This window comes from Ovis canadensis, chromosome 1 (assembly GCF_042477335.2).
Source record: "Ovis canadensis isolate MfBH-ARS-UI-01 breed Bighorn chromosome 1, ARS-UI_OviCan_v2, whole genome shotgun sequence".
Taxonomy (NCBI): Eukaryota; Metazoa; Chordata; class Mammalia; order Artiodactyla; family Bovidae; genus Ovis; species Ovis canadensis.
The window spans coordinates 126,620,128-126,644,083 of NC_091245.1; the positions used below are offsets into that span (position 1 = coordinate 126,620,128).

General features: G+C 44.9%; 2 protein-coding genes across 3 annotated transcripts in view; one reads left to right on the forward strand and one right to left on the reverse strand.

Annotated features, from left to right (window-relative positions):
* The window catches only part of SCAF4 (SR-related CTD associated factor 4), a 59,226-nt gene extending 57,283 nt beyond the window's left edge, over nucleotides 1–1,943 (forward strand). For both annotated transcript variants that reach the window (XM_069549479.1, XM_069549488.1), the window contains exon 20: nucleotides 642–1,943. In XM_069549479.1, the coding sequence (XP_069405580.1) occupies nucleotides 642–1,579 (938 nt within the window). In that variant the 3' untranslated portion in view covers nucleotides 1,580–1,943. The remainder of the gene's footprint in view (nucleotides 1–641) is intronic.
* Nucleotides 1,944–4,588: 2,645 nt separating this feature from the next.
* Nucleotides 4,589–13,475, reverse strand: SOD1 (superoxide dismutase 1). Its single transcript, XM_069549508.1, has 5 exons — nucleotides 13,107–13,475; nucleotides 9,216–9,306; nucleotides 7,404–7,473; nucleotides 6,456–6,573; nucleotides 4,589–5,012 (listed from the first exon to the last, which is right to left on the reverse strand). Exons 1-5 carry the CDS (start codon nucleotides 13,176–13,178, stop codon nucleotides 4,905–4,907), a joined length of 459 nt encoding a protein of 152 aa, XP_069405609.1. The 5' UTR covers nucleotides 13,179–13,475; the 3' UTR covers nucleotides 4,589–4,904.
* Nucleotides 13,476–23,956: the final 10,481 nt, after the last annotated feature.

Consider the following 23,956-nt stretch of genomic DNA (forward strand, 5'->3'; position numbering starts at 1 on the left):
CAGTATTGCCTGAAAAATTCTAAGAGGAGCCTGGCAGGCTATAGTCCATGGGGTCACAAAGCGGCTGAGCATGTGACTATACATTAACTACGTAAAGCATTTTAATGTCATAGACTCAAAGAAACCTCCCTCTTCACTGGATTTTCTGGGTCATTGACTCAGTTTTTTTCCTAACAGAAAGTCAAAGTAAGACTTAGAGTAAAAAATTTCTAAGAGTACACCTGAAATAAGTTTCAGTTGGCTCAGCTAGTTTATTTCTTTATCTCATTAGGACATAGTGCGTTGTGTCTCTCAAGTATTTTGAGTGGTAAAACAACTGCTAATCAAGGCTGTGCAGAAGGACATTTTGATATACTTTTTCCAGAGTGTGGTATATTAGTCTCCTTATGTGACATATTTGGACCTCTGACTGTATTAGGTAGGTGTGTGCACATAACTTGTGTAATGTGTCTTTAGGACTGCTTGCCGTGGATTGTTGCTAGGACTTCACATTGAGCTTCTCCTGGGTAGACTGGCGAACAGTATGACGTTGGAAGATTGTGAATTTCATTTTGCTTCAAGCACCACAGGAAACGGCTGAAAACAGAATATGCCATCTCTGTGTTGCTTTATTTACAGTCTCATTTTTATTGCCTCATCAGGTACCCAAGGAGTTGCACCAGGTCCCGTCATTGGGCTCCAGGCCCCATCCACCGGTCTCCTTGGTGCCCGACCTGGCATGATCCCACTCCAGCGCCCGCCAGGAATGCCTCCACCTCACTTACAGCGGTTTCCCTTGATGCCACCTCGGCCCATGCCTCCACACATGATGCACCGAGGTCCACCACCAGGCCCGGGGGGCTTCGGAATGCCTCCACCACATGGAATGAAAGGCCCATTCCCACCCCATGGCCCCTTCGTCAGGCCTGGCGGGATGCCAGGGCTCGGGGGCCCGGGGCCAGGCCCAGGGGGTCCTGAGGACCGAGACGGAAGGCAGCCGCCACCACAGCAGCAACAGCAGCAGCCACCTGCACAGCCGCCACCGCAGCAGCCGCCGCCAGCCCAGCAGCCACCACCCGCTCAGCAGCAGCCACAGCCATTCAGAAATGACAGCAGGCAGCAGCAGTTCAATTCAGGTAGAGACCAAGAAAGATTTGGAAGAAGATCCTTTGGAAATAGGGTGGAGAATGACCGGGAACGGTACGGGAACCGTAATGATGATCGAGAGAATAGTAACCGTGAGAGGAGAGAGTGGGGAAGGAGGAGCCCCGACCGGGACAGGCACAGAGACTTGGAAGACAGGAATAGACGCTCTAGCGGGCATCGAGACAGAGAGAGAGATTCTAGAGATAGAGAGTCTCGTAGAGAGAAGGAAGAAAACCGAGGCAAGGAGAAGCCCGAGGTGACAGACAGGGCAGGCAGTAACAAGACCGCGGAACCTCCCATTAGCCAAGCGGGAAGCGCAGACACTGTTTCAGAACTTCCTAAGGGGGAGCCTGGGCCTGCAGTCGCAAAGCCTTCTGAAGAGTTACCTGCTGAGGCTACCTCATCCGTCAACCCCGAGAAGGACCCCGGCTCAGCAGCAGAGGCTCCTCGTTAAGAGAGACTGGGATCTGTCGGATATGACGGCGACACAGGAGGGTAGGGCTTGGGGTGTACAGATGCTGTATTATACGTGCTCCCGCTATGTCACAGCCCCGCAGTAGTTGGTGGGAGCTGTAAGCAATTTGATTGCTTCCCTTCTATTTAAAAATAGCCACAAAATAACAACAAAAAAATACTGAAAATATGAATAAATATTACCCTTTTTGCTGTAACTTTTTAAAAGTTTTGACTTTAAAAAGTTTACAAATCGTAATTAGAAGTGCTCTCTATTTTTTTTTTTTAATTTAAGACAAGGTAACGGTGAAAGCTCCTCAAAAAACAATAGGGATGTTTTTAATAAACTCTATTTTCGTAACAAACTTTAATGTGTGCTATTCTTCCTACACTGCATTAAGGTGGAAAAGGACTGTTCATCAAAGTTTGAGTGGTTAATGCTGTATTAGTCTAAATTAGACTTGTTAATTTGATGGAAACAGACATCTTTATGTAGTTATTTTCAAACACTTCATCTGTAATATTTTTGATTCTTAGCATTTCATTCAGAAGGCAAAGGTTAGTGGTTTTAATGTTAACTGAAAAGCTTGTGAGTTTTGGGATTCAATCAAGGTGTTCTCCCCCTCCCCGCCCCCCACCCAGTGGCTTTGTGGTAAATGTTGCCCTAAATAATTGATAAATTCTTTGCTAAGGGAACATTGGACCCCAACATTACCAATTGTACTATAAATTATTGCCTGGGTATTACTTCTTTAGAAGGCTGGTTTTTCTTTTCATCCCATTAAATTTTTCAAAAAGGTTAAAGAAAATCAAGGTTAGTGTCTGCAGCTTTAAAAGCTTTTTGTCTCATCTGTTTAAGAACTTATATGCAGCCCCCACTGTTTCTATAAGCCTTGCCTGTTGCCCCTCTTTTCCCCTGCTGAGCAGAGGTAAACTGAGCTTTTCACCCCTGCAAAGTACTCGCTCTTCTTTAAAATAATTGGGTTAACTAGGAAAAACAGTTGTGAGTTATCCCAGAACTATTACATGAAGACATTCAAGGGGAAATCAAACCTGTACCTGAAGTACTAGAGAAGCGGTTACATAAAGCTGAGCTAGTGCCAAGGAAAAGACCAGCCGTTAACCCAAGTATTTGTGGCCTTGAAGCTCTTTTCTCCTTAAATTATGTATCTAAACTCCTAGTTTGTGTGCTGAACAGATTCTTTACTCTCATCCCGAGGCAAAGCTGATTTGGTTTTGAGTTTTCTGCAGCAAGATCCTTAATGGGTGGTGGGGGAAAATGTACGTAGGGCAACCTTTGGAAAACAAGAGAAAATCCTGTTTCACATATGTAGACTTGAGTTACAAGCTTACCCTGGTGTATGTTGGCCCACTGAGTTTAAAAGTCCTAGCTGAAACTGCTTCTGGAAATACACATCTGATTAGTGTTCGGGTTTCAAGGAAACAGTCCAGTATTTCCAATCGAAAGTATTAAGGTCACCCTATTTGCTCATGACAAAACCCCAGAAGTATTAAGTGGTAGTAATTACATTTGAGGCTTTAAAGTACACAAGCAAGTCCATTTATGTAACAAACTGTACCTTATGAAATGTTAGTGTTGGTTTTTAAGTTCCTACCTGATGGTCATCTTAACTGTTAATTTGTGAGCATACTGTTATCACCAACTTAAAACTTTGAATACACTACATTTATTTTTCTAAATTAGCTTTTCCTCTCCAAGTGATCTTCACTTGCTAAAGTCCAACCAAACAGTTGCTTATTTCTGGCTTCTCTGTCAACTATCCTACAAGTTTCAATTAATAAACTATAACCCACAGTCAAACCTGCGTTAAGATCAACACTTCGTTTTAAAGCATTCTTCTATAGGCATACGTGTTTAGAGAAACAGACTTGAATTACTAACTGGGTGTAGAAATTCTTGTATTTAAACAGGCAGAACCCACAACCAAGTCATTTCTTTGCTTCCACCTTACAGTGGGTATAATGTATTTCTTTAAAGGGCATATGTGAAAGCAGGTTGTGCCAAACTCTACTGTTAAAAAAAATAAAACTAAGTGGTCAGTTCAGTTCAGTCGCGTCCGACTCTTTGCGACCCCATGAATCAATCGCAACAGGCCAGGCCTCCCCGTCCATCACCATCTCCCAGAGTTCACTCAAACTCATGTCCATTGAGTTGGTGATGCCATCCAGCCATCTCACCCTGTGTCATCCCCTTCTCCTCCTGCCCCCAATCCCTCCCAGCATCAGAGTCTTTTCCAATGAGTCAACTCTTCGCATGAGGTGGCCAAAGTACTGGAGTTTCAGCTTCAGCATCATTCCTTCCAAAGAAATCCCAGGGCTGATCTCCTTTAGAATGGACTGGTTGGATCTCCCTGCAGTCCAAGGGACTCTAAAGAGTCTTCTCCAACACCACACTTAAAAAGCATCAATTCTTAGGTGCTCAGCCTTCTTCACAGTCCAACTCTCACATTCATACACGACTACTGGAAAAACCATAGCCTTGATTAGACGGACCTTAGTCGGCAAAGTAATGTCTCTGCTTTTGAATATGCTATCTAGGTTGGTCATAACTTTTCTTCCAAGGAGTAAGCGTCTTTTAATTTCATGGTCATGGGTCTATAAAAATGGAGTATGTGCCATTTTGACAGGTAGGTAAATTAATCTTACTCTTCGCTAAGGCTGTAACTTGCCATTTACAATTTCACTAAGTTATCAAAAGGGCTCTCTCAAATTGTTAACAGCTACTTTTTAAAATAAAGTTACCACCTTAACGTCCCTAAAGCTAACAAAGAATGGCCTATTTGAGATTAAAATTCAGCTTAGTCTTAGCTAAATATACCAGTTGCTAAAATTTTAACATTTTAATGATCGCATTTAAAAACACTTTCCAAAAAAGTTCTAAGATAGTTAATACCCATCAACGTATCACTAAATCTCTTCCATTCACGCTCTATGTATGAATATCAAGTTAATTTAGAATTTCAATTTAAATACTTCAACAGGCTCAAAATACAGTGCCACAGAGAATGTTTATTGCAGGCTTGAGAGAATCGAAATTCAGACAAATAATATACATGTGATTAAGTCTGGCAAAATATAGAGATCAATGAAACAGACATTTTAATTGCGTATGAGTTTTATAAAATAATACAAATCTTTCAAGTGATCATAAGTCAGTTCTCATTACAGGTACTTAAAGCAATTTTTAAAAAGTCACACAAATTACACTTTTTAAGTTTACAGTGTTAAATGCTTATCAAGTTAAATTTCTACAACTAGCAAGATAACACGAGTTACTAGGACTCAGACCATGTCCCAGGGAATGTTTACGGGGCAATTCCAATTACACCACAGGCCAAACGACTTCCAGCGTTTCCAGTCTTTGTACTTTCTTCATTTCCACCTCTGCCCAAGTCATCTGGTTTTTCATGGACCTTTAAAAAATTTTAAGAACAAATTAACTCAGGCTATCAAGCAATTACCATCTCAACAATACCCAAAAGACTTAAGAACCACTGAATACTAGAAAATACCATGTTAAAATAATCCTACTAGTAGGAAAGCACACAAATATTTAATCTAGTAGTAAAAAGTAGAAGCTACTATTCTGAGCTTTTTCTTGATGATGCAGACATAATAAAACACGAGGTTAGCAGTACTATCTCAAAAAAACACGAGAAACCCATAGAATTAGGTTACAAAGCATCCACATGCTAAATAAATCTATCATGAGAAATTTTAGTAATATCAGGGTAGACATTCTTTCACAGTACAAACTGGTTTGGGGGGAAAGGTGAACCAAAAAATATATATAAACTTATAAAAACTGTGCCTAATTAGCTACAGACCCATAAGTAAGAATCCTAAAAATATCTTGAATATTCAGATGAGAATACTGGAGTGGGTTGCCATGCCCTTCTCCAAAGGATCTTCTAGATTCTGGAATCAAACCCAGGTCTCCTGCATTGCAGGCAGATTCTTTACCAACTAAGCCATGAGGGAGGCCCTAAAAATATCTTTAATATTCAAGCAGTAGCCTTTTAAATTTTGCTCATAAAACATTAAGCCACCACTTGGTGGCTCAGATGGTAAAGAATCTGCCTGCAATGCAGGACACTTCGGTGCAATCCCTGGGTTGGGAGGATCCCCTGGAGGAGGGCATGGCAATCCACTCCAGTATTCTTGCCCAGAGAATCCCATGGACATAGCCTGGCAGGCTACAAGTCCAATGGTAGCACAGAGTCAGACACGGCTGAGCGACTAAGCATAGCACATCAAACACTGGTAAGTGACTTTTCTGCTTCATAACTACAAAAGGAAATTCTAAGGATAAAAAGGTGAACTGATAGGAAGTGTCTACTGAAAGTTAACTGTCCTCTGGGGGCAGGCAAAAGGGAGCCTTCAGGAGGCATTCCGTAGGAACCAGATGCAGTATGGGACAACGGCCTCCCACACGTTGAACAAGTGAAAACAACCTGCAGACATGAATGAATATTGGTACCGAGGTCCACCCCAGATTTTAGATTTCAAATGCTGTGGTTAACTGTGAGGGGGAAACCCAGTAGTGACAGAAACCCTGGCCATTTGAAAACCAAATAAAGACAGCTTCTGTTTCCATAACACAGATCTAATTAACATGATCAAAGGTAATCTGCTTTATTACTGCATCTTAGCAAAACTGGTCTTAACTGACCTTGATCATTAAATCACCTTCACTGTAACTGTCCAACAAAATAACTGCTTTTCCTAATCTGAACAAAAAGTACAATTTATATGGAAGCTTAGAAGCCAGGATTAACAATCGTGAAGTCATGAAAACATACATGATCATGTGTTAGAAGAAATTTCATGCATATCCTTATCATATGAAAACTTACCACCATCGTGCGGCCAATGATGGAATATTCTCCTGAGAGTGAGATCAAGGGATCTACGATATCCACAATGGCAACACCATTTTTGTCAGCCTTCACATTGCCCAGGTCTCCAACATGCCTAACATTTAAAAAGCAGAGGGATCAGGACTGATTTCTATCTATCTAACTTTAGTTCATAAGCTAAATTCAAAATGGATGTGTCAGATATATAAGGGTAGCTTCAGAGAGTGATACAGTCTGTATCAAATAGAATCTACTTTTCCATACTGACAAAACTTTGAAAACATACAAATTTAAAAACAAGTAACAAGATGTTTCAGACACACAGCTCTTCAAGCAAGGCTTCAAGTCTATAAAGCAACGCTCTGGAAAGACTTGGGGTGCACCCCTAACTTCAGAGGTAAAATAAACTTAGAGGATAAACTCTAAGTTACTGAGTTATGCCTATTATTACCTGGCATGGCTAAGAGAGTTATGCCCCTTGCCCTTTAATATAAACGTAAATTAATCCTTGTCCTTGAGATTTAATATCTTCCTGAAAGGCTTTCAGAAAACGAACACATACAAGGGGAGTCTCACTGAATTTTCAACATCAAATTTTTATCTACAAAGTTTCCAGTGTTTCACAATCATGTTTTAATTTTGCTAGTAGTTGACAGTACTGTTATTCATGACATTTCCTGTATTAGTTCCCTTTGACTCTTGTATTAGTTCTTTATTCAATAAACGCTACAAAACCCAAATCGTTTGCAGTGTCCCCATTTGTCAATTCCTTAGCCCAGGGAGTAATGCCATTCCAGAACTCAGGGGCAAGGGGTTACGTGGAGCAACAAATTCAAGAACAGAAGTGCAATTATCTTAGCATACAATCTGCAAGTAGTAAACCATACTGACCACCCCTGCCCAAAGCCAGCGCTAATATTTCAAAAAAGAATTAAAGTCACTTACCTCTCTTCATCCTTTGGCCCACCGTGTTTTTTGGACAGAGGGTTAAAGTGAGGGCCTGCACTGGTACAGCCTATTTACAAAAAAAAAAAAAAAAAGGCAGCTAAATTATGAATCAAAATTCCAAAATAAATTCTAAAAGAGAAACTGGTCATTGCTAAAAGCCTCAACTGGAGAAAAGTACTGACCCCCAAAGTGACTTCTGGGCTAGTAACAACAGCAGCGAAGGGCAGGGAGTAGGGACAAATTCTAACCACTGCGACACCTGTCAAGGTAACACCATTCTCGGCTTGGCTGCTTCTGCCCCGACTTGCACTTCAATGGTCCTTCTATTAAAATCCCATGATTATGATCCTACTTCCGAAGACGACAGGATACCTCCACGACAAAACACGCGTCTCCCCAGCAACACACTGCCAGACAGCTACTGTCTGGGTCTTGGTGCTTGTGGAATATAAAGCAGCATCCTAATCCAAGGGCTGCTGCCCTGCACGACTCTGGGCCTTCAGGCTGTACTCTGTAAAAACGGCACTCCTGAGCACTGAAGAGCATTCCCATAGAACACAACTGTGGAGGCGGCTCTCTTACACGGGCCTTCATTCGCTGGCTGTCAGGTGGGGTCGGGGATGGATAAAGGCTGTGAACAGCCCCCACCCTCCCCACTCAGGGAGACGACACGCAGGTTACAAAGGTGTGGCAGAGTAAATCGAAGCCAAAGAGCAGTCACCTCCCACCACAGAGGCGGGAATGTTTTTCCTTTGGCTGCGCCAGGTCTCAGCTGCTGCACACCTGATCTCTAGTTGAGGCACACAGGGTCCTTAGGCGGCAGCATGTGGCCGCTGGGTGGCGGCCTGCACGTGGGGACTCCTCTCCCTGACCAGGCATCCAACCCAGGTCCCCTGCGTTGGGAACTAGGGGGAGACCTACCCACTGGACCACCTCTTAGTCCCAGCAATTTTTATATTGTTGAAGTGGATCACATCTGACCCTTAAATCACTATTTAAAGGAACCAAATTATGGGTCATTAAAAACAGGTTCCAGCAAAATGAATTAAGTTCTCATCACAGAAGGTCGAAACACTAAGTTTACTCAAATATAGCAACTTAACCCATAAATTTTGTTAACTTGCTTCTGATCCCAAATTGAGAAAATCAAACTCAATCCACAGGACCAACAGTTCACAGGCTATCATCAGTCTGTCTCTCACTGGCCCCCACCCCTGCCACCCCGTCCCAACTAAGGCTCTTGTGTTGGAGCTGTGGAGCTGTTCTTCCAGGGTAATGATAAATGTACGCCCTGCCTGTCACAACCACCCTCAACCCCCAGCTCACCAGGACCAAAGGCCACGAAGGTCAGAAAGCAGCAGTACTGTTTTCTATTGTTAAAAACATCTGAGACTCTTACATAATCAACCCATAATAACAAAATAAAAACATCAATTCCCCTTCCATTTCATTGAGTCAGTCACTTTTATCCGAGGCTGACGTGAGTAGTGCTATCGACTTTCTAAGAAATTGTTGCCAATTTTTAATGTGTGGAGGTGGCTTCCTGGATGGCTCAGCAGGCAGACAATCCACCTGCAGTGCAGGAGACACAGAAGACACGGGTTCGATCCCTGGGTAGGGAAAATCCCCTGGAGGAAATGGCAACCGCTCTAGTACTCTTGCCTGAAAAATCCCATGGACAGAGGAGCCTGGAGGGCTACAGTGCAGAGTCAGACATGACCGAGCACCTAAACACACACCCACACACTACTAGGTTTATCCCACTAGGTGAGGTGACTGTGAATCGATCATCACCAGGACCACACCCACCTTGTGTATTGTCTCCAAACTGATGGACGTGGAATCCATGATCACCTTCAGTCAGCCCTGTAATGGATCCAGTTACGACGACTTTATCTCCCTTCAGCCAAAGAAAAGAGAAGTTTGAGAGGGCGAATGCTTCTGAGCAAAGAAAACGACTGAATTACCTTTACCACTCACCGGAAAAGTGAAAAGAACATCAACTCAGGAGTCAAAAAACCTGTGTCCAAGGTTTTTGGCTAGAAAGGCCCACCACATTCTAGCAATGAACCCCCAGGTAGCTGCTTAACCATTCATGTGTAATGCAAGGAAGTTCTTGCTTATTATGTAAATACTTCAAATAGGTTGTGCTTGTGCGTGGCTAAGTATATGTGCACTTATCAAACTTGTGAACCCAACTGTTTGCATGTCATACACTTTTCAGCATAGTCCTTTCTTCATGCAGACACTCTGCTGTATTATTAAACACACAGATTTGTCTTAAAAAGAAAAAAAAAAAAAAGGTTCGCTGGAAATACTCAACATGCTATCCCATGGTCCCTCTTCTCCACTCCCCAGAAGAGGAACGTTTATCAGTTTCCCACACGGATATTTTTGGTTTGTACCCAAAAAAATATCCTCCTCACTCCCACTGGGAAGCTGATCCTAATCTAACCAGAAGTACTGCTTTCTGGAGGCTTTTCAGGCACTGGAACCTAGATAACCTTTCCACTCCTGAGATCAAAAAGAAGGGACAATAAAACACCCAAACAGGTGAAGAAAAAAAAAGAAAACCGCACTGCAATCCCGGCAAAGGTGATGGGCAATGGTACTGCACGCTACATGGACAAATCAAAGAAGTTCCTTCCACAGCTAGAGAGAGATCTTAGCAACTAAAATAAAACATAACACAGCAACCACACCATACAGGAATATGAGATAGTGTTTCTGTTTTTTTAAAAAGCCAGGGCCGACAATTACAAGAGGTGTCAGGCCTTGAAGATCTGATTTTCCACTGGCTAGGTATCACCGCTCCTGGAAAGTAGTGTGGCGACTGCTGCCTCTTGTACTTCTTTTTGAAGACAGATACATTACGATTTCTCTAGATAAAGAAAAACCCAAAATTTAATGGAAAATTCTGGAAAGAACCAAATGTGACTGTTATCCCCCAAACATGCCATGTTATCAAGAGCACAGAGAGGCAAACACACAGGCTCTTTCACACTCCCACTCAACCAGTAATACACAGAACAGGAGAAGTTCAAGGGTAAGCGGCCTGGTACACCCTGCGGGACCCGGGCTATTATCTCAAATGGGTGAAACAGGTCAGGGAAGCAGGAGGAAGGGAAACAGGCTGCAGTGTCACCCTAGGCTAACGAAGGCTCAGTAGGGGCCTTCTCCAGATAGATGATTTTCAAGATGAGCTAGGACTTAGGACCTAAGAGGTGAAAATTTCCGATTTTTGAAAACTGGAAACTAATCCAAAAATTTTAAACACTCAAAAAGCCAAAAAATACAGTTGATGGTTTATTGACAGTTTAATACATCCGCATACCCAAGGGTCTTTTACCAGGTTCAGAGAGCACCACCAAAACGGAGGTTCAGAACCCAGAAGAGGGTGCCATACAAGCTGCTCAGGGAAGCTGCAGAAACTAAGGGGGCCCGGGCTGCGGCAGGTTTCACAGTTTGGCTGCTGAATCTAAGTAACACCAGGAGCTGGCTCTCAGTGGCCGGAGGGAAAGAACTCCTCAGAGGCTTCTGAGGTTCTCTAGTGGAGAGGCAGGAGAAGGCAATGACACCCCACTCCAGTCCTCTTGCCTGGAAAATCCCATGGACAGAGGAGCCTGGTGGGCAGCAGTCCATGGGGTCGCTAGGAGTCGGACACGACTGAGCGACTTCACATTCACGTTTCACTCTCATGCACTGGAGAAGGAAATGGCAAACCACTCCAGTGTTCTTGCCTGGAGACTCCCAGGGACAGGGGAGCCTGGTGGGCTGCCGTCTCTGGGGTCGCACAGAGTCGAACACGACTGAAGCGACTCAGCAGCAGCAGAGCAATGGAGGCAAGAGGAGAGACAAAACAGAGTCTGGCAAAAGAAAAGAGGAAAACTTAGTCTAATGTCAAAAAGCCTTTTCGGAAAATTTGGAAACCACCAAAAGGAAAAAAATTAAGCTCAAATATTTGTTTTCCTTGTATAAATCTCACATATAACACTTTGCATATCCTTTCATGTTTCCATAAACCACTGTAAATCTCACTGGTACCTTAAATATTCCCTCAATATTAACAAGCCAACACAATCTTCCACCCACTGGCAACCTAAGATCTGGGACAGTCTTTTCACAACATCTGTGAAAAGATGTTTCACACTCCTCACAACATCTGTGCTTCAGTATGATCACTGAGTGTTTCTGTACACTTTATTTTACATGATTTGTGCAGAGGTTTGTCCAATACCCTCTCAGTAACAGGCCTACCTGTAAAGAAATTTCAAAGTCACCTGACTGAAAATTTGTTTACAGGAATGCTCCAAGCACAGAAATGACAATTCGGTGCAAAGGAAATACTCTAGGCCTCCTCGAATTCTCAATCCTCCATGCACTGTTAAGAACCACTTTGGAGGCTTTAAAAACTGCAAATCTCAGACTGCACCGCACCAGGTTCTGACGTAATCGATCCTGAGTTGAGCCCTGGAATGTCTATTTTAAAAAGCTCAGCCAGTGACTCTGGGGCTTCCCTGATGGCTCAGCGGGTAAAGAATCTGCCTGCAATTCAGGAGAGCTGGATTGATCCCTGGACTGGGAAGATCCCCTGGAGGAGGAAACGTCAACCCATTCCAGTTCCTTTTGCCTGGAGAGTCCCATGGACAGAGGATCCTAACGGAGTACAGTCCATGGGGTCGCAAAGAGTCGGACACGACTAAAGCGACTTTGCACCCACGCAGTGAATCTGAGTCTGCCGTGCACCCGCTCGGCAGTCTATCGCTCTCTAGAAAACCCCCCAAACAACGGAGTCTGTTAGAGCTCTGGTTTTTTTGGAGCTCTGACCAGGGCCGTTTTCTCTGTCCTCACAGAGCCTGACCATGACCTAGGGCAGGGTGTGTCAGCAAACTTTTCTGTAAAGGGTCACTGTTGCATACTCGTGTTTTCCTTTAAACACAAACATTAAAACAAAACTACAAAGACCTGAACAGATAAAACCACTCAGCTCGAGGGCTGTACAAACACCAACCCCGGCACGGACTGTGCGCGTGGTTTGCAGAGCCCTGAGCTGGAGCACTCGAACCTTCAAGGGAAGCCCCAAAGGGATAACGGATGCCACGAGAATCCTGAAGGCCCGGCCGCACCCCGCCACTCCCGAGATCTCAAGGACGGGTCAGGCCTCTGGACTGCGCAACTCAAGAATCGGCGCGCAACTCAAGAATCCGCAGGATGCCAGGACCCTGACACTGACCCCGCCGAGAAGGGGGGGGGGGGCGGAGGCGGAGGGGCATAGCCTCACGGCCTCCTCAAAGCAAGGCAGGTCTCCGTCGGGGCCTGCGGACGTCGAAGGGGCGCCGCGGCAGCCGGTTCTCCTCCTCCCTCGCTTTCTCTCCGCCCTCTCGGGCCCGCGGTTGTCGGCCTTCCCGCCCCCCCACACACAAAGGGGCCGACCGGGTGTTCCCTTCCCGCACCCCCGCCCAGGCCTCGCCTCGCACCGCCGCCGGGCTCGCCCGGTGACTCAGCACTTTGCGGCCGCAGGGGCGCGGGGGGCGGCCCGGGAGGGGGAGTGGACCGCGGACCCGCCGAACCGCGCGCCGGGGGAGGGAGGCGTGGCGAGGGCGGCACGAGGCCCGGCAGGGCCGCCCTGCCGCTCCAGGGCACAGGTTGGCGCGCACGGCCTCGCCGCTGGTCTCCCCCCTCGACCCCGCCAGCCCTTGCCTTTGCCTCGAAGCGGATGGTGCCCTGCACCGGGCCGTCACCCTTGAGCACGCAGACGGCCTTCGTCGCCATGACTCGGGGGAAAGGCTCTCCGGCCCGGACCGCTAGGGACACCCCCACCAAGCAGACAAGGAAACGCCGCAGAACACACGCCGACGCAAAACCGAGGCAAGCGCGCCGCCGCACGTTTATAGGGCTGGACCGCCGCGCCCCGCCCACCCTGGCCCTCAACCAATCGCCGGCCGCGCTCTCAGCGCGCTCCCCCGCAACGGGGAGGCCTCGGGGGGCCCTGACGGACCGGGGGGCGGAGCCAAGGGGCGGCGTGAGGAGCCCGTCACTCAAGAGCTGTTGGCCCCCTCTAGCCTGTTGCTGTGTGAAAACACGCAGTAAAACCTGGATGCGTGGGAAAAAAAAAAAAAAAAACTCCCCCCAGCCTTTCTCCTCGAACGGGTGTGATCTGCGGATTGCAGTACACGAAAGTGGGACAGGGACGTGGCACGCCTTGAAGATATGAAGTCCCTTTGTCCGCAAATGTTAGTGAGTGATAACTGACTTTGGTCCTGACGTTGTCGCCTTTGTGTTTCACAAGTTGAGACTCTCATGCTGGGTGTTTGTGATAATTTCCATTTTTTTAAATTGCGTTGTGGCTTTCCGAGGGTCTGTAAAGACGGTGGATCTCAGTCCCGGGTCTCACCTTTTCTTCTCTGCAGTTTTCTTCGTCCTAAACACATAAGACTTACGTATTTGGTTGTCAGAATTACGTCTTTTCGAATATTTCCTGTGTGGCAAGGCCACAAACCCGAAAATGCAAAAAAAAAAAAAAGCCAACTGATTGATTTCTATATCCCTCTGTGTTTTGTCTGCTGCCCCCAACAGTCAAGGAGAGGGGGAGAATGGGTGAATGATACCTCCATACATTTCTTAACCTTCAAGGAAGACGTTTCATGAAACTAGCTAACAGCACAATCCACTTCTGAGGGTTTTTATTTAAAAGTATAAACGTTTACTTGTGTGCTCAGAAATCTCTAGAAAGATGTACAGGAGACTGTGGGTGGATACCTTTGGGAAATGCAAATTTAACTTTACTAATGTTCTCTCAAAAATATATATATATTTTTTACAATGACTATGCATTTGCTTCTCTCCTGGCTCAGATGGTAAAAAATCTGTCTGCAATGCAGGAGACCTGGGTTCACTCCCTGGGTGAGAAGGATCCCTTGGAAAAGGGAAGGGCTACCCACTCCAATATTCGTGTTTGGAGAATTCCATGGAGAGAGGAGCCTGGCCAACTGCAGTCCAGTGGGGTCTGCAAAGAGTAGGACAGGACTGAGTGACTAACACTTTCACTTTTTACTGTGCATTTGTTTGCAACAGTTTGGCTCAGAAGGAGAATCCCCACCACCACCACCACCATCTGGCCCCACCCCCACAAACATGCTTTTCTTGGCAAAATAGTTTGATAACCATGGGATTGCCAGGGGGCATCAAGAGAAGAATCTTCCTCTTCCCTCCTCAGCGGGCTGCCTGAGTAACAAAGATGAGTGAACTGTTTTCAGAGCTGAGTTTAATTTAATCTGGAAGCACGCTTTTGACTCATCTAGAAGGCTCGTTAAACCACAGATTACTGTGTTTCTGACCCAGTGGGTCTGTGGTGGAAACCTGGAATTTACCTTCCTCCCTTGTTCCCAGGGAGCTCTGATGTTGGCAATTTGAGAAATTCTGACCTGCAGGTGTTTTTTTTATGCCCAGTGAACTAGGCAAGTTGAGGGCAAGAGCTGGACCTACTTGACTCAAAAGAGGAGATGGGAAAAGTATACTGAAAAGAAACAGGGATTCAAGGAGACCCAGACAGGGGCCGATGAGGGACACACCTAAGGGAGGAGAGCTCTGGCTGCTAGGGATTTCTGTTTAAATCCTCCGGTCTCCCAGTGAACTCCCAACACAATCTGCCTTTTCTTCTAATGTAGGGAGGATTTAGCTGTGGCGCTAGTGGTAAAGCCTGCCAGTGCAGGAGATGTAAGAGACCCGGGTCAGACCCCTTGGTGGTGAAGATTCCCCTGGAGAAGGACATGGCAACCCACTCTAGTATTCTTGCCTGGAGAATCCCATGGACCGAGGAGCTTGGTGGGGTACAAGCTTGCTACAGTCCATGGGGCAGCAAAGAGTCAGACACACTGAAGTGACTTAACATACACACACAGTTGTGGGGATGGTGAAATGCTGAGTGAGACCTAGTTCAAGGTCAGAGTGAAACAAGGCAGAAACTACTTCAGCCACGTGTTGGCTGCACGTGACTTATTTAATTCTACCTTTGGGCTCAAATCGTCATCTGTCACAGATACACAGTTCACTTTTTTTTTTATCATCCTCTTGAAAGTATACATATTTGTAATTTTGCTTGTTGTACTCAACTAGCATTTTCTAGTTAGCCTGTAAGTTGCATAAATGTGCAGATCACAGCCAAAAGGCCTTTGCCCAAGGCCAAAGTTTCTTTGGCTTCCAGGAAGTTGGAATCAGATTTCAGTTCACATGCCAACAAGCTACCCCACGTGCAATGGTGCTGGGATCCGGGTTCCTCCTCTTTCGAGATAGGCAGGCAAAGCCTGGGGTAGTGCTAGGGCTGTGTCATGCAGGATTCGAGGGCCCCTGAGGTTCATTCCTAGAACTACCCTCACGCACGGAGTCCCACACTTCAGAGGGCCCTGTTCTGTTCCTCCTTAGGCCATATTTCCCCTGGGGAGAGGTGTGGAACTGAGAAGATGCTCCCACAAGCGTCTTACCCCTCCTTCTAGAACAAGGTTGTGTGTGTGTGTTAGTTACTCAGTCGTGTCCAACTCTGCAACCCCATGGACTGTAGCCCACCAGGTTCCTCTGTGCATGGGATTCTCCAGGCAAGAATACTGGAGTGGGTTGCCATGCCCTCCTCCTGGGGAATCTTCCCGACCCAGGGATGGAACCCATCTCCTGCATTAGCAGATGAATTCTTTACCACTGAGCCACCAGGGAAACCCACCCAGTACGTTGGACTGACTTCAAAGAGTTAATGATCAGGAAACATGAAGATGGAGAAACAAAGACTAGCCATTGAACCGAGGAGCTGCTAGCAATTTAGACTATAAGGCAGCCACAAAGCAGTGTCACCCAGCTCCCAGGTCCCTGAAGGATGAAGGTCTGACACGCATTCCTAACTTATTTTGTAGGAAGGAGATCCATGTGGTACAAAGGCCTCCCTTTATGCCCTTGCCCCTGTCCTGTGTTAGGGCAGGCCTATTCATTTTGACCTGGAGATTCCATGATTCTATGGCTTTGGGGTGCTCCTGCCCGCTAATCTAGTCCCAAAGGTCATGTGTGTGATCAGAGAACTCAGGTGGTTTTGAAAAGTTCAAATCCCATTGAGAGTCATTATCTCCAAGAAGTCAAGGGAATCCAAAAGGAGGTTGGGTTGTCTTGAGCCCGGGAATGTGGCTGGCATCTGACAGTCAGGATGAGGCATGCTGACGCAGAGAGACTTGAATTTTGTAGGGAATGGTGAGGACTGGGTGCCTCGGACCAGATTGCCTCATGTCCAGATGACTCAGCAGTTTACTGTGTGTCCTTCTGGCGTTCCTGAGCATGAAAATCAGTGTTTGGTTAAGAAGTGAGAAGGTAGACCAGCTGTTCAGTCTTGCATTTCCACCCCTTTCCTCTTTTCCTTTTTTAGGATTCATTCCTCCCTTTTCTCACTTAGTTTGGGCTTCCCTCCTGGCTCCAACAGTAAAGAATCTGCCTGCAATTCAGGAGACCTGGGTTCAGTCCCTGGATTGGGAAGATCCCCTGGAGGAGGGCATGGCAACCCACTCCAGTATTCTTGCCTGGAGAATCCCCGTGGACAAAGGAGCCTGGCGGGCTGCAGTCCACAGGGTCACAAAGAGTCAGACACAACCGAGCCACTAAGCACAGCACAGCACTCCTTTATTTCATCTCCCTTTTTCCCAAAATCATTCTTTTTCTCCTGAAATCCTAAGGCAGTTCCTCCTTTGCACCTTCATGGTGCTCAGTAAATAAGTAGTTTTCTTTTCATCTGCTTCACATCACACATCACAAAGGGATTATCACCAAAGTTTTTGCTGATGAAAAATATGTCTTTATATATGTGCTTAGTTGCTCATTTGTATCTGACTCTTTGTGACCCCATGGACTGCAGCCTGCCAGCCTCCTCTGTCCATGGGGATTCTCCAGCCAAGAATACTGGAGTGGGTTGCCATGCCCTCCTAACCCAGGGATCGAACCCAAGTCTCCTGCATTGCAGGCAAAATCTTTTACTGTCTGAGCCACCAGGGAAGCCCATGAATACTGGAGTGGGTAGCCTATCCATTCTCCAGGGGATCTTCCCAACCCAGGAATTGAACTGGGACCTCCTGCATTGCGGGTGGATTCTTTACCAGCTGAGCTACGAGGAATGCCCAATGGTAAGCCAGAGGCCCCTAGGTTAGGTACAGTGCTTGTTGACCCTTGCTGCACCTTAGAACTAACTACCTGGGAGATTTTTGAAAACAGTGTGCTTGGGCCCGATTACCTTCACATCTTCAAATTGTGTTTATTTAAACGGTAGATGCACCTGACATTGCTGTAAGTTACATAAGAAACTGTCGATGGCGTTCATTGGAAATGGGCTGCTTACCTTGGCACGTTCTATCCTACGAGGAAAATAAACTTATATTTGGTTAAACAAGCATAACCAGGCTTCTGTTACATGCAGTTCAAAGTAAGTTCCAACTGAAAGAGCCACTGGGGGAGTTTTATCAGGAAGGGACTTGGTTATGTGCATAAGTAAGATGGGTCCTGGGATACTCAAGTGGGTAGATCAGAAGACAGTGAAGTGAAACAGGGCAGAAAGGCTATTTGGGAGTAGCGATATAAGGTCCTGGTCGGAGGCCACTGCTAGAAAATAGGGGAGAGAGAATGAAAAAGGAACCTTCAGCCTCAGAGCCTGACCAAACCTGCAGGGGGAGGGAGAGGCAGGGCAAAGGGTAGCTCCCAGATGTGGGGCTCAGATGCCAGAGTGCAGGATAGAGCTGCCACTTACTGATACCAGATTAAGACCTTCATTCAGGACAAGGGTACATCTGGGTGCCTGAGGAAGCTGGAAGTGCTGAGGTGGATGCATCCTTTTGAACACAGATATGAACCTCAGGGTGGCCCTGCACGGCATGGCTCAGAGTTTCATTGAGTTAGACAAGGCTGTGGTCCATGTGATCAGATTGGTTAGTTTTCTGTGATTGTGGTTTTCAGTCTGTCTGCTCGGAGAAGGCAATGGCACCCCACGCCAGTACTCTTGCCTGGAGAATCCCATGGACGGAGGAGCCTGTTCAGCTACAGTCCATGGGGTCACAAAGAGTCGGACAGAAGCGAGCACACACACATGTACACACACAGGAACCACTGCCGTTTTCTCAAGTTCATCTGGTTAAATTCCTTAGAGCAGTGATTCTCAAATGTTAATATCCTGTTTTGTTTTTGTTTTTGTTTTGGCTGTGCCACATGGCATGTGGGATCTTAGTTCCACAACCAGAGATGAACTTGTGCCCCTGCACTGGAAGCATGGTGTCTTAACAACTATACTGCCAGAAAGTCCCTCAGATGTTAGTATACTTTAGAGCTGGCTAGAAGGCTTGTTAAAATTCAGATTGCTGGTCCATCTGCAGAGGTTTGTTGGGGTTTTTTTTTTAACTTAAAAAAAAAAAGTAGCCTTATTACTATATAATTCATGTACTATAAAAAAATTCACCCATTGTAAGTATACACTTCAGCAGTATTTTTAGTAAATTTTTGTAGTTAGCAACCCTTTCCAAAATGCAGTTTTAGAACATTTCCTTCAGCCCAGCAAGTTTCCTCATGCTGGTTTTCGCTTAAGCCCTTCTCCCACTCTAAGCCCTAGGCAACTACTAATCTGCTTTTTACCCTGTAAATTTACTTTTTCTGAACATTTCTTATAAATGGAAACAGTATGTAGTCTTTTGCATCTGGCTTATCAGCATAATGTTCAGAGCTTAATCTTGGTTGTAGCATCTGTTGGTAGTTTGTTCCTTTTTATGTCTAAAGAGTATTCCGTGGCATGGAAACACCATAAATTGTTTTCCAGTCACACATTGGTGGACATTTGGATTTGTTACGTGTTGTTGAATTGTGAACCTCCAAAATACATATGTTGAAGTCCTGCTGCTGCTGCTAAGTCTCTAACCCCCATGAAATGTCACCTAGTTTGGAAATTGGATTTTTGAAATTGGTTACTATAAGATCATGCTGGAATAGGGTGGACCCCTTATCCAGTACGATTAGTGACCTTATAAAAAGGAAATTTGGACACAGGCAGAGAGAACACCACGTGAAGATGAAGGCCGAGATAGGATGATGCTTCTACAAAGCCAAGGGAAACCCAACATTGCCAGAAGCTAGGGGAGGGGCATGAGACAAATTCTCTCTCAAAGCCCAGAAGGAACCAATCCTGCTGACCCCTCCATCTCAGACTTCAGGTCTCCAGAACTGTGAGCCAATCAATTTCTGTTATTTAAGGTACTTTGTTACAGAAGCCCTAGCAAACCAATACAAGATTATTTCTGAGTTTTGAATGTTATAAATAGTGCTGCTAAGAATACACATGCTGCTAAGTATACACATCTGTGTGGACTTACAATTTCATTTCTCTTTGATTTGCTTTTTAACTTTGGCTCAAAAAAAGTGCTAGGCAATATTTCAATGGGCTACATCAACAACGCAAAGATTTCACTTTCTCCACATCCTTGCCAACTCTTGCTGTTTGTTTTTTTTTTTTTTTAATTATAGCCATTCCAGTGAGTATGTAGTATCTTATTGTGGTTTTAACCTGCATTTCCCTAACAGCTAATAATGTTGAGCATCTTTTCATGTGCTTATTAGCTGTTTATCTTCTTTGATGAATTGTCTCTGTGAGTCTTTTCCCATTTTTGGCCTTATAACACTGTTTAGGGGAGAAGGCAATGGCACCCCACTCCAGTACTCTTGCCTGGGAAATCCCATGGATGGAGGAGCCTGGTAGGCTGCAGTCCATGGGGTCGCTAAGAGTCGGACCCAACTGAGCGACTTCACTTTCACTTTTCACTTTCATGCATTGGAGAAGGAAATGGCAACCCACTCCTGTGTTCTTGCCTGGAGAATCCCAGGGACGGGGGAGCCTGGCGGGCTGCCGTCTATGGGGTCGCACAGAGTCGGACAGGACTGAAGTGACTTAGCAGCAGCAGCAGCAGCAGCAGCAACACTGTTTGGAACCTCCAGGACAATGTTGTAGAAGTGGTAAGGGATGGAGATCTTTGGGTTGTTCTCAGTAGCTGGGGGAAGAATTCAGTCTCTTCCTCTTAGGTGTGATCTTAGCTGTAGGTTTTTCATAGATGCCCTTTATCCAGGTTGAGGAAGTTCCCATCTGTTTCTAGTTAGTTGACATGAAGGGTGTTAGCTTTTGTCAGATGGTGTTTCTGCATCTGTTAACACGATCATGTGGTCTTTGTCCTTTGTTCTATATACCTAGTGTATTACGTTGAATTTCAGATGTTTAATTGACTGTGTATTCCAGTAATAAATTCCATTTGAACGGAGTGTATAATCCTTTGTATATGTTGCTGAATTTGATTTGTTAATATCTATAATGTTATTTTCTTGTGCTGTCTTTATTTGCTATCAGGATAATACTGGTGTCATTGAATGAATTGATAAATCATCTAGATTTAGGCTTTTCTTTGTGGGAAGATTGTTAATTTCTAATTCAGGTTCTTATTAGAATTCACATCAGATTTCCTATTTCTTCTTGATTCTGTTTTGGTCATTTCTGTCTTCTAAGGAATTTGTCCACTTCATCTAAGTTGTGTAGTTTGTTAATACAGAGTTGTTCATGATATTTTATAAATTTTAAATTTCTATAGGGTTAGTAATAGTGTCCTGGAGAAGGCAATGGCACCCCACTTTAGTACTCTTCCCTGGAAAATCCTATGGACAGAGGAGCCTGGAAGGCTGCAGTCCATGGGGTCGCTGAGGGTCGGACACGACTGAGTGGCTTCACTTTCACTTTTCACTTTCATGCATTGGAGAAGGAAATGGCACCCCACTCCAGTGTTCTTGCCTGGAGAAGCCCAGGGACGGGGGAGCCTGGCGGGCTGCCGTCTATGGGGTCGCATAGAGTCCGACACGACTGAAGTGACTTAGCAGCAGTAATAGTGTCCCCTCTTTCATTACTGATTCTGTCTATTTATTTGTCACTCTAATCTTCTTTTTCAGCCTAACTAAGCAGTTGTCAGTTTTGTTAACTCATTTTGAAAGAAGCAGCTTCTGTCTTTGTTTTGTTTCTTGGCTGTGTCACAGGGCTTAGGGGATCTTAGTTCCCCCTGCTGCTGCCGCTGCTGCTAAATCGCTTCAGTTGTGTCCAACTCTGTGCGACCCCTAAGACAGCAGCCCACCAGGCTCCCCCGTCCCTGGGATTCTCCAGGCAAGAACACTGGAGTGGGTCGCCTTGCCTTCTCCAATGCGTGAAAGTGAAAAGTGAAAGTGAAGTTGCTCAGTCGTGTCCGACTCTTAGCGACCCATGGACTGCAGCCTACCAGTCTCTCCCGTCCATCGGGATCAAACCCCAGGTGGGGTCCTAACCACTGAACTGCCAGGGAATTCCCCCAAAGTACTGCCTTTTGGTTTCATTGATTTTTTCCACTGTCTGTTTTCTGTCTCAGTGATTTCCAATCTAATCTTTATTATGTCTGTCCTTCTGCTTACCTTGGGTTTATTTTGCTTTTCTTTTGTCTAGTTTCTTAAGGTGAAAGCATTGTTCATTGTGTATTATTTGAGATCTTTGTTCTTTTCTAGTGTGGATATGTAAAACTATAAATTTCCCTCTAAGCCTTGTATGTTGCATTTTTGTTTTCATTTAGTTTGATATATTCTCTAATTGCTCTCATGACTTCTTTTTTCATGCATGCATTACTTTATAGTGCTTGCCTTCCAAATATTAGGGTTCCCCAAATTTCCTTCTGTTATTGCATCCTAGTTGAATTCCACAGTAAATTGAAAGAATATACTTTGTGTGATTTCATTCCTTTTAAATATATCGAGATTTGTTTTATGATCTGATACGATCTATTCTGGGGAATATTCTATCTGCTATTGAAATGAATGTGTATTCTGCAGTTGTTTGGTGAAACAGTCTACATATATCCCTAACTTGCATTGGTTGATAGTGTTTCTTAAGTTCTCTGTACCTTTGCTAATTTTCTGTCTGGCTTTTCTATGAGTAACTGAGAGTGGGATATTGAAACCTCCAACGGCTATTGCTGTCTTGTCTACATTTCCTTTTATAACTCATTGAAGTACAGTTGATTTACAGTGTTCTGTTAGTTTCTGGTACATGGCAAAGTGATTCAGATTCATTTCTTTTATAGTTTATTACAAGATATTAAATGCAGTTCCTTGTGCTGTACAGTAGGACCTTGTTGTTTTATCTATTTTATGCATAGCACTTCATATCTGCTAATCCCAAAGTCCTATTTTATCCCTGCCCGCGAACCCTTGCCCTTTGCCCTTTCCTCTTTGGTAGCTGTCAGTTTTTTTCCTGTGAATCTGTGTCTGTTTTATAAATAGGTTCATTTGTGTCATTTTTTAGATTCCATATATAAGCTGTATCATATGATATTTGTCTTTGACTTACTTCACTTAGTATGATCATCTCTAGGTCCACCCATGTTGCTGCAAATGGCATTATTTCAGTTTTTTATGGCTGAGTAATATTTCATTGTGTGTATAAGGTCCGTCTAGTCAAGGCTATGGTTTTTCCAGTGGTTGTGTATGGATGTGAGAGTTAGACTATAAAGAAAGCTGAGCACCAAAGAATTGATGCTTTTGAACTGTGGTGTTGGAGAAGACTCTTGAGAGTCCCTTGGACTGCAAGGAGATCCAGCCTGTCCATCCTAAAGGAGATCAGTCCTGGGTGTTCATTGGAAGGACTGATGTTGAAGTTGAAACCCCAATACTTTGGCTACCTCATGCGAAGAGCTGATTCATTTGAAAAGACCCTGATACTGGGAAAAATTGAAGGTGGGAGGAAAATGGGATGACAGAGGATGAGATGATGGGGGGGCATCACTGACTCAATGGACATGGGTTTGGGTGAACTCTGGGAGTTGGTGATGGACAGGGAGGCCTGGTTTGCTGCAATTCATGGTGTCACAGAGAGTTGGACACGACTGAGCGACTAAACTGAACTGAACTGATACACACACACACACACACACACACACACACACACACATACACACACATCACATCTTCTTTACCGTTCATCTGTCAATGAGCATTTAGGTTGCTTCCATGTCTTAGGTATTACAAATAGCACTGCCATGAACATTGAGGTGCATTTATCTTTCTCAAATTGAAGTTTTCTCTGGATATAGGCCAGGAGTGGGATTGTTGGATCATATAGTAACTCTGTTTTTAGTTTCTTAAGGAGCCTCCATGCTTTTCTCTGTAGTGGCTGCAGCATTTCGCATTCCCACCAAGAGTGCAGGAGGGCTCCCTTTTCTTCATACCCCCACCACATTTATTATTTGTGTCTACATTTCCTTTTAATTCTGTCCCTTTTGTTTCATGTTTCTGAGGCTCTGGTAGTAAATGCATATACATTTATAACTGTTATGCTTTCCTGTTCGAGTGACTCTGCTATCATTTTAGAGCATCTCTCTTTGTCTATGGGAATTTTTTTGCCTTACCATCTATTTTAGCTGCTATCCACAGAGCTACTTCAGCTCTCTCACGGTACTGTTTTCATGGCATGTCTTTCTCGGTCTTTTTAGTGTCAGTGT